Source organism: Trichechus manatus, unplaced genomic scaffold (assembly GCF_000243295.1).
Source record: "Trichechus manatus latirostris isolate Lorelei unplaced genomic scaffold, TriManLat1.0 scaffold00022, whole genome shotgun sequence".
Classification (NCBI taxonomy): Eukaryota; Metazoa; Chordata; class Mammalia; order Sirenia; family Trichechidae; genus Trichechus; species Trichechus manatus.
The window spans coordinates 7,863,429-7,877,456 of NW_004443958.1; the positions used below are offsets into that span (position 1 = coordinate 7,863,429).

The 14,028-nt window shown below is 38.1% G+C and overlaps 1 protein-coding gene across 1 annotated transcript in view; it reads right to left on the reverse strand.

Moving 5' to 3' along the window:
- Positions 1-14,028, reverse strand: part of ENPP2 (ectonucleotide pyrophosphatase/phosphodiesterase 2) — an 89,006-nt gene that overhangs the window by 63,658 nt on the left and 11,320 nt on the right. Inside the window, exons 3-8 of the mRNA XM_023728168.1 lie at positions 11,252-11,407; positions 9,326-9,451; positions 7,251-7,311; positions 3,938-4,035; positions 3,449-3,528; positions 2,580-2,699 (exon numbers count right to left, since the gene is read on the reverse strand). Coding sequence (XP_023583936.1) covers positions 2,580-2,699; positions 3,449-3,528; positions 3,938-4,035; positions 7,251-7,311; positions 9,326-9,451; positions 11,252-11,407 — 641 coding nt within the window. The remainder of the gene's footprint in view (positions 1-2,579; positions 2,700-3,448; positions 3,529-3,937; positions 4,036-7,250; positions 7,312-9,325; positions 9,452-11,251; positions 11,408-14,028) is intronic.

Consider the following 14,028-nt stretch of genomic DNA (forward strand, 5'->3'; position numbering starts at 1 on the left):
TTCTCCCTTGCTCCCGAAGGGATGAGACTAGTGGAGTATCTTAGACGGCCGCTCACAGGCTTTTAAGACCCCAGACACTCCTCACCAAGGTAGAATGTAGAGCATTATCTTTATAAGTAGTGTCATGCCAATTGAGCTAGATGTTCCGCTCGGGAATGTTTTTAAGGCCCATCTTTTCTTCTAGTACATCTCTACCCATATGCTCTTCCTATATACTAAATTTCAATAAAATGTTTGTTTAAAGTATGGCTACTATGCTGACTTGTAATTCTTACGTTGATCACCTTGTTCAAGATGACAGACTGAAACACAAATCCATTTCTCCGCAAATCTCGGTAAGCAATAGGGGAGTCCTAAATTTGGTCAAATGTGTCAACTTTGAGAGTTAGCAAGGAACAGGCAAACAGTTAAAACAGAGACCTCACTTCATCGGCCAGGTTGACAGCACTCCTGTGCTCCTTTCTGTGGAGGTTACCGTAATTAATATGTGGACTCATCCTGTGAGTCATGCTAACCCAGAGGAAACAGAATGTCAACGCATGGGGTAAGGTGATCCAATTTGATAAAATTACTATCTCTCTATATACTCTGTGGTTCTTCAGGCAAATTTACTCCCATGATAAAATTAACATAAAGGGCCAAATAGCAATGGCTTGACAGAGCTCTAATTTCAATCATTTTTATTTACTCATAAAATGTTCATCTATCATAAACCTTGTTTGTGAAATCCACTCTGTAAACAAATTTCACTGTGATCACAGCCTAGGTCACCATCGACTTCTGGGAGTCAGGCCTGAATAAAGACAGCAGCATCAGAACCTCCATTATAAAGAAACATTTCTACAGACATGCAAGAAGCCTTCCAATGTTTATTTTTTAAAAAAATGAAAAGCCCGTATTTATCCCTGCACACTAATTTATCTATTATGCAATGTGAATATTTTTATCATAAATCACCTTTTCGCAAAGAGAAAAGAAACTTAAGAGGAAAATAGATAATTTTTTCTTACTTTATACTCCCTATTCTTCCCATGAGCTGCAGCAAGCATTTCTGGGTATGACATCTTTTAGGAACTGTAAGTACATGGGCAACTGAGCACTTAACCATTGTACCACCAGGGCTTCAATACCTCATTCTCCATTGCTGTCGAGTCAATTCCAACTCATAGTGACCCTATAGGACAGAGTAGAACTGCCCCATAAGGTTTCTAATGAGTGGCTGGTGGATTCCAACTGTTGACCTTTTGGTTAGCAGCCAAGCTCTTAACCACTGCACCACCAGGGCTCCAAGTACTTGGGCTAGGTACACACTCCCCACCTCTCATGCCATGGCAGATAGCACAGAGGTATCAGAGCCCTCTTCCCCAGCCAGTGCTCCAGGGAGCCACTATACTAATCAGAGTTGGCAGAAAATGGAACCATCCGCCATCTTTCTTCTACATAGTTCTGATTGACTGTGTGCACTGGAATATGTTCCTCTGGTGATTGCTTGATCCTTCTGGCCAGGGTCTTGGGCACTTCATACCAGCTCTGCACACTTAATACCCACAGCTTTATGTTGCTGCTTTGTTCATGTCTAATCAAAGCAAGGTACCCACCACACACACAGTCACTGAAAAAACATTATGTAGAAAGCAGCTGCATCTCTTTTTATTCTCTGTCCAATCATTTGCTCTGAAGCAAACAGGGTAATTTCTTCCAAAGTATTACTTTGCTGCTCAGAATAAGGTGAGATTCTGTTGATTCTATTTAACTTCCAGAATAAGGCAGGACTCTGTTGATTCTATCTAACTTCTATGATTTTTTTCAAAAAATTGATTAAATAAAAAAGTTATGATTTCACTCTTGATGTCAGTGTGCTTCCTTTATCAACAAGTTTCTGTTCAATTACAACATATTGGCCACACTCTCGGTGTAGTCATTGACTTCTCTTTTTTCATTATATCTCCAAATCTGATAAGGCCTGATTATTATCTTCTTTAATATGCTTCTGAAACTTACCACTAGGTCACCATTTTCACCAATATCACCCTAGTGTAAACTTTTAATCATCTCACATTTTTATAGTTATAATCTCACATACCCACGTATGCATATATATACATGTAGCAACATGTACACTTGTGTGTTATATGTGCATATATACATGCATGTATACGTATATCATACACACAGATAAATACATGCAACTACTCATATACTACACACATGTATATTAAATTTAAAAAAAACCCATTACTGTTGAGTCAATTTCAATTCACAGCAACTCTATAGGACAGAGTAAAACTGCTCCATTGGATTTCCAAGGCTGTAATCTTTACAGAAGCAGATTGCCACCCATATCTTTCTCCTGTGGAGTGCCTAATGGTTTGAACCACCAACCTTTAGGTTAGCAGCTGAGTGCTTTAACCACTGCTCCACCAGGGCTCCTTATACATGTATATACATATACATATATATGCATATATTATACACATACACACAAACACATATTATAGTGTATACAATATAAAAGACAAATCTTGAGATAAAATGTTTTCGATGTTCACACATACGTATACAAAAAAAATAAAACTTACCGGTTGACCTCCCCACCACCTGTGATTAAACTTCTCTCGCCCTCGAAGATGGAAAGTGGCATCAAATACAGGATCATACATAGAATTGCCAACAATTCCATGTGATTCTGGATATAGCCCCTTTGTGTAAAAGCAAATTTACTGTTAAAATAACAATATGGTAATTCACATGTATTAGTTCTATTAAAAAATGTCCTAATCATAGGTTTTATACCACTATTTAATTTCCAAAATTATATATGATATATATAACAATTATTGTGTGTCTGTCTGAGCAAACATAAATAATATCTACAGCACTAATAGTAAACTTAATATGATTATTTCAATAGTTAGGTTTTTTAACTATTGTAATTTAATAAGATGACAATAATTTTTATTACTATAAACTTTAGTTGGAGTTTACATATTTGCCTCCAAAGAAGTTTCTATTTCTAAAGATACTCTTCCTTCTTCCTAAATTCTATTTTTCCTCCAAAACAACTAACTTAATCAGGATAATAAAACAATAAAGTATTTTTAAAGAAGAAAATGAGGTGGAATTAGGAGTACATGAATATTAAAATATAGCAGTCCTGAAGTCAATACTTTTATTTGCAAACTCACAAAATAAACAATAGGCCGTTTGGTATTTGAAAGCAGATTAATGTACTTGTTCAGATAGAACTGTACCTGAAATAAGGTTTCAACGTTTTAATGTTGCAATGCAGTATAGTCACCCACAAAGTTGTAAAAAGCATTTGCAGATAAGATAGAAAACACAGAGATTTTCTCTGAACGCTAAGGATCGTGCTTTAAAAGTTCTCTGCTGTAAGCCATTGTAGAATGAAACAGCCCTTTGAATACATATCATTTGAAAAACTACTTACTGTGGCCAAAGTGTATAAGTTAGGGAAGGTTTTTGTTGGGTACACGGGTCTCATGTAGGGAGAATGTGTGCCACAAGACCCTGGAAATAGAATTGAATTCCAGGTATTAGAATAAAAGAACCAAAAGAATCACTTCATGTATTAAAAAAAAAAAAACCAAACCCATATCGAGTTGATTCTGACTCATAGCGACCCTATAGTACAGAGTAGAACTGCCCCATAGGGTTTCCAAGGAGCACCTGGTGGATTCGAACTGCCAACCTTTCGGTTAGCAGCCAAACTCTTAACCACTATGTCACCAGGGTTTCCACTTAATGTATAGGAATCTATTTTATAAACTATCAAAGACATGCGTCACCTTCACTTTTGTATTTCAAATAAAAAAATACATTTAAAACAATGTATCCATAGACCTCAAAGCCCATCAAAGAGCATAGATGTATAGGTCATGGATTAGAGGTGAGAACACAGAATATGAAAATTACTTACTTAGTTTTTCAATGTTAGGCATGACCTTGCTACCTTTCTTCATGTATGATGCACGGAAACCGTCCACAGAAAAGATGATTAATGGAGGACCAGCAAACCTTAAACAGTAACAACATTAAGCTTTAGAAAAATTAAGATGCATCAATTGGTCTCAACCACCTGGAGTAAAGAAGAGTGAATAACGCCAAAGACACAAGGAAAGTATTAGCCCAAGAGACAGAAAGGGCCACATAAACCAGAGACTTCATCAGCCTGAGACCAGAAGAACTAGATGGTGCCCGGCTACCACCAATGACCGCCCTGACAGGGAACACAACAGAGAGTTCCAGATGGAGGAGAAAGGTGGGGTGCAGAACTCAAATTCTAGTAAGAAGACCAGACTTAATGGTCTGACTGAGACTGGAAGAACCCCACAAAGCATGGCCCCTGGATTCTCTATCAGCCCAGAAATAAAACAATTTCCAAGGCCAACTCTTCAGACAGGGATTGGACTGGACTGTGGGACATAAAGTGATACTTGTGAGGAGTGTGCCTCTTAGCTCAAGTAGATACAAGAGACTAAACAGGCAGCTTCTGTCTGGAGGTGAGATGGAAAGGCAGAGAGGGTTAGGAGCTGATTGAATGGACATGGGGAATCAGCGGTGGAAAGGAAGAGTGTGCTGTCACAGTATGGGGAGAGCAATTAGAGTCACATAACAATGTATGTATAAATTTTTGTACGGGAAAAAATTTTTTAAAAAGAAAAACTATTGTCAGAGTTTCCATTACTCCTAGTCATCCTCAATAATTGGGCCAATAATTTCCGAGACGCAGTTTCAAGTGAGGACATCTGTACAATCGCAAGCTTCTAGCCACATAACATTTGAGGATATTGAAGTCTAGGGATTAAATGACCAAAGTCACAAAATGGCCCAGGGAAGGGACTTGGCTCTATAGACTTCCTCCACTGCTGCCTTTCACCTTGTAAATAAGGTTTTTCACAATGTAAGTAACTGTTATATTTTGCCTAGAATAGGTATTCTCCTAATTAGCACCTGGCAAACTCCTATTCATCCCTTAAAACCCAGCCCAAGATTTCCTCTTCTATGATGTTAGTTGCTTACTCTTCTGAATTCCTTTAAGTATTAATTCATAGGTCTTTTAAGATTCATATTACCTTATACTATAACGATCTATTAACATGTTTCTTTTCCCTACCAGTTTCAAAGCACAGTTTATAACTTATTTCTCTTTCTATGTTGTGGACCGTTAGTATGAGCTCAAATATATTAATGAATGAATATAGAATTAATAACAGTAGCACTCTTATTACTAGATCTAAGCACTTACAAAAAATTCCTTTAGATTTATTTATAAAATGATTTCCAAAATAATTAAATTTATCAAAGAGAACTAAAAAGTCTATCAATAAGACAGACTGTCATCTAGCCAGGCCAGAGGCTAATGAAATATGCCCTTTAACACATTTTAAAGAGCTCAATCAGACTTGAGAATACCAAAAAATGTGAAAAAATATTTCTAATAGTTTGAAGATAATTCGGCAAGTATAGGTTTGAGTTTATTCAAAGTCATATAATAAGGCATATCAAATGAGTCACTTGGAACAATACTGCATAAGGGTTCATTATCATTAGTATTGTCATTTAGAAGGGCTTCTACCACATAGACTGTATTTTCCTCAAAAAAAAAAAAAAAAAAAAAAAAGCCTGAACACACTTTTAAACAGTCATAAATTACTGCCATTTCATTCTTCAGATACAAGCCCAAAGAAGTTCAAGTGGTTCACTGAGTTTAAAAAAAAAGAAGCGGGGGGGAGTGGGGGGGTGAGGGGAAGGAAATAAAGACAATAACTACTTGGATTTTATGGGCTAGACTATGCTGCCTAAAACAAAACAAAATAACAACAAAAAGATTTTTAAAAGCAAATGCATTAATGAAAACTTATTTGTTGAAAATGTATTTCTTGCCAGGCATTTTAAGCGTCCATGAATTTTCAACAGTTTCCTGGTAGGCGTAATAAATGCCTTATGCTGGTCACACTCTGGCTGTGGGGTATCACTCAAGTTTGGCTATCCCCTCAAAAAGCAGCACTTCAGTGTTTTATCAAGTTTCCGCAGCATCTGGTAGGCGTTACCATGTCAGATGATATGTTTTAGAAGTTATATGGCAACACCAACAACCCCAAAAAAAGGCAAAAAAAAAAATCACTCCAGGAAACAACACTGAAAAAAGAGTCAACAACGCTAGAACGTCTTATTCCTTCTTCAGTGATATACAGATATGCTTTATAAAATCATCAGCTAAGGTGCTGTCCTAGTCATCTAGTGCTGCTATAACAGAAATACCACAAATGGATGGTTTTAACAAAGAGAAATTTATTCTCTCACAGTCCAGTAGGCTAAAAGCCCAAATTCAGGGCATCAGCTCCAGGGGAAGGCTTTCTCTGTTGGCTCTGGAGGAAGGTCCTTGCCGTCAATCTTCCCCTGGACTAGGAGCTTCTCCACGCAGGAACCCCAGGTCCAAAGGACGCACTCTGCTCCTGGCTCTGCTTTCTTGGTGGTATGAGGTACCCAACTCTCTGCTTGCTTCCCTTTACTTTTATCTTTTGTAAGATAAAAAGTGGTGCAGGCCGCACCACACCCTTTTATACCCATTTACAAACTCACTTTACATTGGATCAGAGATGTGACCTGAGCAAGACTGTTACATCCCACCCTAATCGTCTTTAACCACAGGCAGAGATTATGATTTATAACACATAGGAAAGTCAAAAAATGGAGAACCACCACACAATACTGGGAATCATGGCCTAACCAAGTTGACACATAATTTTGGGGGACACAATTCAATCCATGACAGGTGGAGGATAAGGAATATACAGACTCCAATACGTGCAGAGGTGAAACCACCAGGTGCTGTGAAGTTGATTCTGATTCAGGGTGGCCCATGTGAGTCAGAGTAGAACTGTGCTCCATATGGTTTTCAGTGGTTGATTTTTTGGAAGCAGATTGCCAGGCCTTTCTTCCGAGGGGTCTCTGGGTGGACTCAAATCTCCAACCTTTCAGTTAGCAGTCGAGTATGTTAAACATTTTTACCACCCGGAGACTCCGTATAGACAGGAGAAAATAAAAAACGATCACTACTTCAAGATATACTTTCAACTTTTAAGCAATGACTCACTCACAAGTACAAGTCTGTATAAAAGCATGCCAGTTTTACAGTGTTTCTAACCAGTTACCCATCTATTTCCTGTGACATTTTAAGTTTATCAACTAATATAAAAAGCTTCATAATACTCATAAAATATACTTACCCTGCAGGGCATTCTGGGGTCTTTATTTCCTCACAATCATCGTCTACCCAATGTGACTCTCCTACACAGAAAAATGGGCAAATTTATTGGTGAGTCTAATTATAACCACCACTTAGAGCCTTGAAGAGCACATTCTGGGACCTGTGTTGCTTATGGGACACTATCTAAAAAGAAATTCTGAAATAGAACCTAGTGTCTGTTTTGGCTTCCTAAAGTACACCCATACATGGTGGGAAAGCTACGATTTAATAACCCCCAGCGGTGTTTATGTGAGCCTTCACAGTCTAAATGGTTTGCAGATAAAAAACACCAGTGGCGTCAGTGAACAAAATTTCATGTTTGTATCCTTCCAGAAATAAACTGTTTGGTCATTAGTTGGAACATTCTTTCCTGCCACTGAACATCTCGAAGCCATAGAAAGCACGGTACAACTTCCCTGTAGATGGGAAAAAAGAGTCTTAGAATATACAGGGATGGGAGGTGGAAGATTGCAACAGAGAGATCATTGGCAAATGACTCTTTGTGTACAGTCCTTGAATTTTGGAATAAAAACCAATGCTATCTTTCACTTTTATCCTCCACCAATATCTGAGAGTATGAAATGAAGTCTTTCATAAGTTATTCCTTTTCAGATAGAAAACAGAAAGGGCTGAAATTTTAAAATGAGGCTTCCTTTGCAGAAAAAATAAAAATTATCCCCCCCCAAAAAAAAATTCTTAAATTGTCCTAAGGCCAATAAAAACCATTTGCATCCCAAACGTTCGATAAATTGCTCCTATGTAAAGAGTGCTGGAAATCTGCCATGGTAGGTAAGAATCTAACTACTGACTGTGTAAGCAATTACTATGCTCCTTAAAAGGAGGAGGCTTTACCACACGTGTACTAACCCAAGGCACACGTATTGGCCTCACAAAAGTACTGGAACCAGAATTTGAAACCAGAAAAAAGCCAATTCATAATGATTCAATGACTGATGATACTTCTTTTCCTCATTTAGTTTATTTTTTCTTCTAATAAGCTTTATGGCTTATTGGTACATCTACTACACTGGGAAATAAGAAGAGAAAGGAAGTAAATTCTCAGTCAACTTTAAGGTCTATAAACAGTTACAATAATGGTTTGGGTAGGGGGAAATTTCCAAATTCAGGATTAATACCCTCTTGCCACAACTCATCAATGTACATATTTCACAGCTGTTTTGCTTTTTCCCTGAAATCTTTTACAAAGACTCTGCTGACATGTTCCACGTCACTTTGTGGTGCCACAGAAAGGGAGAAAGACTTAATTCAGAAACTAAAAAATGACTTATAAACTTTATATAAAGATTCTTGGGTTTTTCTGTTAACTTCTATAAAGACTGGAACAGCATCTTTTATATTTTCTGCAGACCATTGAGTATTATTAACTATGAGAATAAAGGCATCATGTTCTATAATCAACCATACAAGGTCAAAACACCGCATGTATGGCTTTGTGGTATAATAGGAGCTGCTGGTGCCCTGATCCTTTTTACCAGCATGTTCCCCCACCCCTAGGCTGCAGTCAAGGCCTCAGCTAACATCCCCTGGATACAAAAGCTATTCTCCCTTGCTTCAGGATAACAACTTTTCAGAACCCACAGTAGAGCACTCCAAGTTGGGACTTTACTTAAAACCAGGTCCTTGCTCCAGCCTCACCCCACACACTCAACTTCCATATCTTGCTTTCCTTGCTTCCTTACATGGCTTCCCTGCAGAGCACTCCCTCAATAAACTGCATGTACTGAATCCCTGCCTCAGGCTCTGCATCTAGGGAACCCAACTTAAGACCAAGACAGGAGGTCTTTAGACCTCTCTCCATTATTTCGGTTCTATCAAATTATAAAATTTGGGTGTTTGTTTTTTGTTTTTTTTAATTTCAGATCATGAAATTCAGAGTGGCAAACCTAAGAAAGAAGCACTAGAAATTAAAAAGCACAACCCAGTCCCTTCTCCCAATCCATATTCAAGGTGTTATATCCATAATACTCAGGATCTCTTGGAGCACCTCCAGCTTTTATTCTTTCAAAGCTCAGGCCATTCTGAGGAAACACATACCTTTGCAAACCACATGGTAATTAGTACAGCAGTCTCCCATGGCCATGCAGTCTTCTGAGCAATGACAGGCATTCTCTTCACTTCTTCCTTCTCCACACCTGTCCTTAGTACACTCCCAGCCACGAGCTGAAACCATCACAATAAAACACTTTCACTGCCGCACACAAACCCAATGAAAGAGGCCACAATTTCTTGCAAGAGTTGCCAATGAAAAGAGCTAGAATCCCACATCATTTAATATCCTTGTGAAATTTGAGCTGGCCTGAGGCCTAGATAATATTTGGAGGACTTAACAAATAGAACAAATTTCTAATTTTTCAACTGCAGATTACAAAATCAAAGTGCAATTCAACTCCTTTAGTAAAATGAATTCTGAAAGGCAAGAAAGTATCCTTACCATTCCCAAATTGTTCTGAAGGACCCAATAAAACGTATGGTATCTAAGGTTTATGATAGGGCTACCTATCATGGTAGGGATAGTCTCTATAGCTCGGCTCTTTTATTTTCAGCTTTGATTTAAATACAAACGATGGGGCAACTAAATGCCCTCTACCTGCTATATGATACATGAAGGTTAAAGTCCTAAACAGATCTGAAGTATCTAATGAGGTATTAAAATACTCAAATGCCAACCACTGACCAAAGTGTGGCCCTACCTACAAGGACAGGTCGGAGGCTGGTACGTGGGTTACAGGTTTCTGTCTCAGCATATCTGATTGAGAGCTCACAACTCAACCCCGTCAAGAAGATCTATTCAGAACTCAAATTCTAGTAAAAAAGACCATATTTAATGGTTTGACTGAGACTGGAGGATCCCTAGGAAGCATGGACCCCGGAATCTCTGTCAACCCAGAACTAAAACCATTCCCAAGGCCAACTCTTCAGACAAAGATTAGACTGGACTATGGGACATAAAATGATACTCGTGAAGAGCGTGCTTCTTAGCTTAAGTAGATACATGAGACTAAATGGGCAGCTCCTGTCCGGAGGTGAGATGAGAAGGCAGAGAGGGTCAGGAGCTAGTTGAATGGACACGGGAAATCAGGGGTGGAAAGGAAGAGTGTGGTGTCACAGTATAGGAAGAGCAATTAGGGTCACATAACAATGTATGTATAAATTTTTGTATGAGAGTCTAACTTGAATTATAAACTTTCACTTAAAGTACAACAATAATAAAAAAAAAAAAAGATCTATTCAGAAAAGTAGTGTTTTCATTTCAAGGAAAGCACTGTACTGGTTGTTGGATTTTTTCATCTGCTAGACTGTATGCTCCATGACATGAGAAATCACACCTCTCTTTTCACCACTTTATCTCCAGTGCCTCAGACTGTGCCTAGCACATGCTAGGTGCTCAATTAACATTTATTAAATTGTCATTGAAAAGTACCATGAAACTATAATATGGTTCTTTAAATTCAAGATTGCTGTATTGAGCAACATCATAGTTAACTCATTCATTCAGTAGATATTTATGTAGTGTCTTCCATGTTCTAGGTACAGGGGGTGTATCAAAGAACAACACAAACAAGTTTCCTCTCCTCAGGGAGCTTACATTCCAATTGGAAAAGACAGACGGTAAGCAGGGAAACCAATAAACAAATTAATTTCACAGTATGCTAAGTGCCGTGCAGGAAACAACAGGATGGCATTGATAGAGAGTGATGAGGCTGGGTGGAGGTCTACTTGAGAAGACAAAGAGAAGCCAAGAATGACTAGCCAAAAAGAAACTTCTTTGAGTGGACCTGGTGTGGGAACAACAATTAATCACATGGAGTGGCTCATTGTAAGATGGATAATCGTTCAAGAAACAAGACTAAAACCCGAAGTTTATATAGGCCAAAGCAGGGTGGCAACACCAAGGTGTACAACAGCAGGGAGTCTTTATGTCATTTATTCAAGGCTGGAGAGAACAAAAAAGTTTCCTACCTGTCTTCAAACAATGCTCATCAAAGTCATGGCAGCAACTGCTGTAGCTCTTACACAGGTTGTCACATCGACAATCAGGGGGTTCAAGCTCTTGAAGTTCATAGCATCTGCCCTTGCAAGATCCAGAGGTGCTGATCCAGGGGGAGTCTGATAACACTGCAAGGAACAAGAGGCACAAATATTGTGATTGGGAGGGGGGTGAGTCTTGTCACCACAGAGGGGATGCGCTAGGAAGCAGTGCAGTGTGGTGATGCAGGCTGACACTGGATTAGAGGTCTGGCTCCATCCAATCATCCACTAGCTATGTACCCTGGGTAGGTTACTTAACGTCCGTGAGCCACAGCTTCCTCATCTGTCAAGTGGAGGATTAATAAAAGTATCTCTAAGCTGTCATGAGGATTAAATGAAACAACCCGTGAAAAACACTCAGCAAGGTGTCAGATATCTAGAAGTATAACCAATGTTGGCTATTGGTTTTATTACTATTAACAATTATTATTACTACAAATCTGTGCATGGTTAGTGCCTCTGTGGATGCTAATAATATCAACAGAGAATAGTACTTTGGGCTACACATTTAGAAACAAGAGCTCATTTGCCTCTTTAAAGATCCATAGCTTTTTGTAAGGGAGATGGAACTCACATGTCATTAGAACAGGCTGAGCCTATGGGAACGGAACAGAAGACTTAAGTTCTCTTCTAAGGGTAACATCTACACCTATAGCTAGGGTTACTCAGACACAAACTCTACAGTCTCGACTTGTCAAAAATAACTCCTCTCTTATTATTTTTATATGATATAATTATATATCTAGAAATGCCAAGAAGGAACTAGAAATTTTGAAAATAGAAATTCAGTGAGATGAAAGTTTTATAAATTTGTGATATACAAGCAATAGCAGTAAAAAATGATACAGAAGTATCATTCACAATAGTACCCAAAAGGTAAAATATCTTAGTATAAATTTAATAAGATATGTGAAGAACACATTAAACATCCTCTCAAGAACACATTAAAACTCAACAAAAGAACATTTTAAAAGATCTATTTAAATAGAAAAACATACCATCTTGGAGGTAAATATATCAGTATTGTAAAAATATTAATTCTTCCTAAATAAACCTAAAGATTAATATTACTATCTTTAAAATCAAGCAGAAAAAAAAATAAAAGCAGGGAGAGAACAGATGTTAAGTGATATTTATAGGTTCACCCAAGCCATTTATCGAAACAGCCTGTTTACTCCTCGGTCCTTTGTCCTTTCTAAAGCAGAGTCGCCTAACCCTAGCTTTTATGGCATCAGATCAGTTCAACTAAAGCAAACAGATTCACTAGACCATGAGATGTGAAACGTTTTTGCATGGTTGATTCTGGGATGTAAAAATACATACAAACCGCACCAGTTCAGTTTAGGAAATAACGTCAGGTTTCCAATGCAGTGCCTTACCTCTGATCTATAAACCATCTTTTTCTATTGACTTTGGCCAAAATATCAACCGTATATGCTGGACCATAAGAAACTATGGGGAGGGAGAGGTAGAGAAGTGAAGAAAAAGAATCTATAGTAAAAATAAAGATCAGAAAAAAATTTATAATTGAGTTATTCTTTTTATTAAGGGTACTGCTTAGAATCATTCCAACAACACTTCAGTAAATTTTGAGCAGTATTCATACATAAACCCTCTTAGCGATGCTTATAACTGAGATAATAAGAGAGCTAAGGGGACATCACAATTTCCTTGTCCTATCTCTTCTTCTATATGATGTACCAGCACACATTTGAAATGTTCCCATATAGTTTGCTTCCCCCTCATCATAATTCCTTTTCTATTCTATTCTTTACTTTCAATATCTGAATGAATTTTTGCCCATTTTATTAGCCTTTCTTTATCTGGTTCAAACCTACCAGCCATTCCATGGGAGAAAGGTGTGCCAGTCTGCTTTCATAAAGATTACTGCTTTGGAAACCCTATGGGGCAGTTCTACTCTGCCAGTAGGGTCACTAGGAGTCAGAATCAACTCGATGACAATGGTTTTGGTTTGGGTTTGGAATCTTTACAGAAGCAGATCACCAGGTCTTTCTCCCATGGAGCCACTAGGTGAGTTCGAATCACCAGCCTTTCAGTTAGCAGCCAAGCACTTAACCGTTGTGCCACCAGGGCTCCTTTACTGTACCTTATTAAGGGTCAAATATGGGCAGGCTCCCTGACTTATTTTAATTCTTATCTCAAAAGCCTGCAAAGTCTTCCTTCATTTGGCGTAAGGCTCAAGAACATCTACATGGACACTTTGGTTCTATAGCCCATTGGGAGTTTTGATGAAAACCAAAAGATCAACACACTTGGTATCCCATAATTTTCATCTTAGATCATTACTGAGACATCCAAAGAAGGTAGAAAAAACCAACAACACACACACGTGTGCACTGAACAATCTAGTCAGAAATGTGTGATCAGTATGAGGCTTGGAGTTTGTTAGCCGGAATTTTCCAATACTCTTTATAAGATTCAAATTTTATTTCTACTATTTTCATTACATATTTGAAATTATGTTTTTTTTTTTTTGTTTTTTTTTTTTTTACTTCCGAGATACATTTCAGCTCCAAAATCTTGAAAAACAATTATTGCAGTCTCAGGGAACATCTAGCTCAATTGGCGTAACATAGTTTATAAAGACAATGTTCTACATTCTACCTTGGGGAGTAGTGTCTGGGCTCTTAAAAGCCTGTGAGCAGCCATCTAAGATACTTCTCTGGTCTCACCACTTCAGGAGCAAG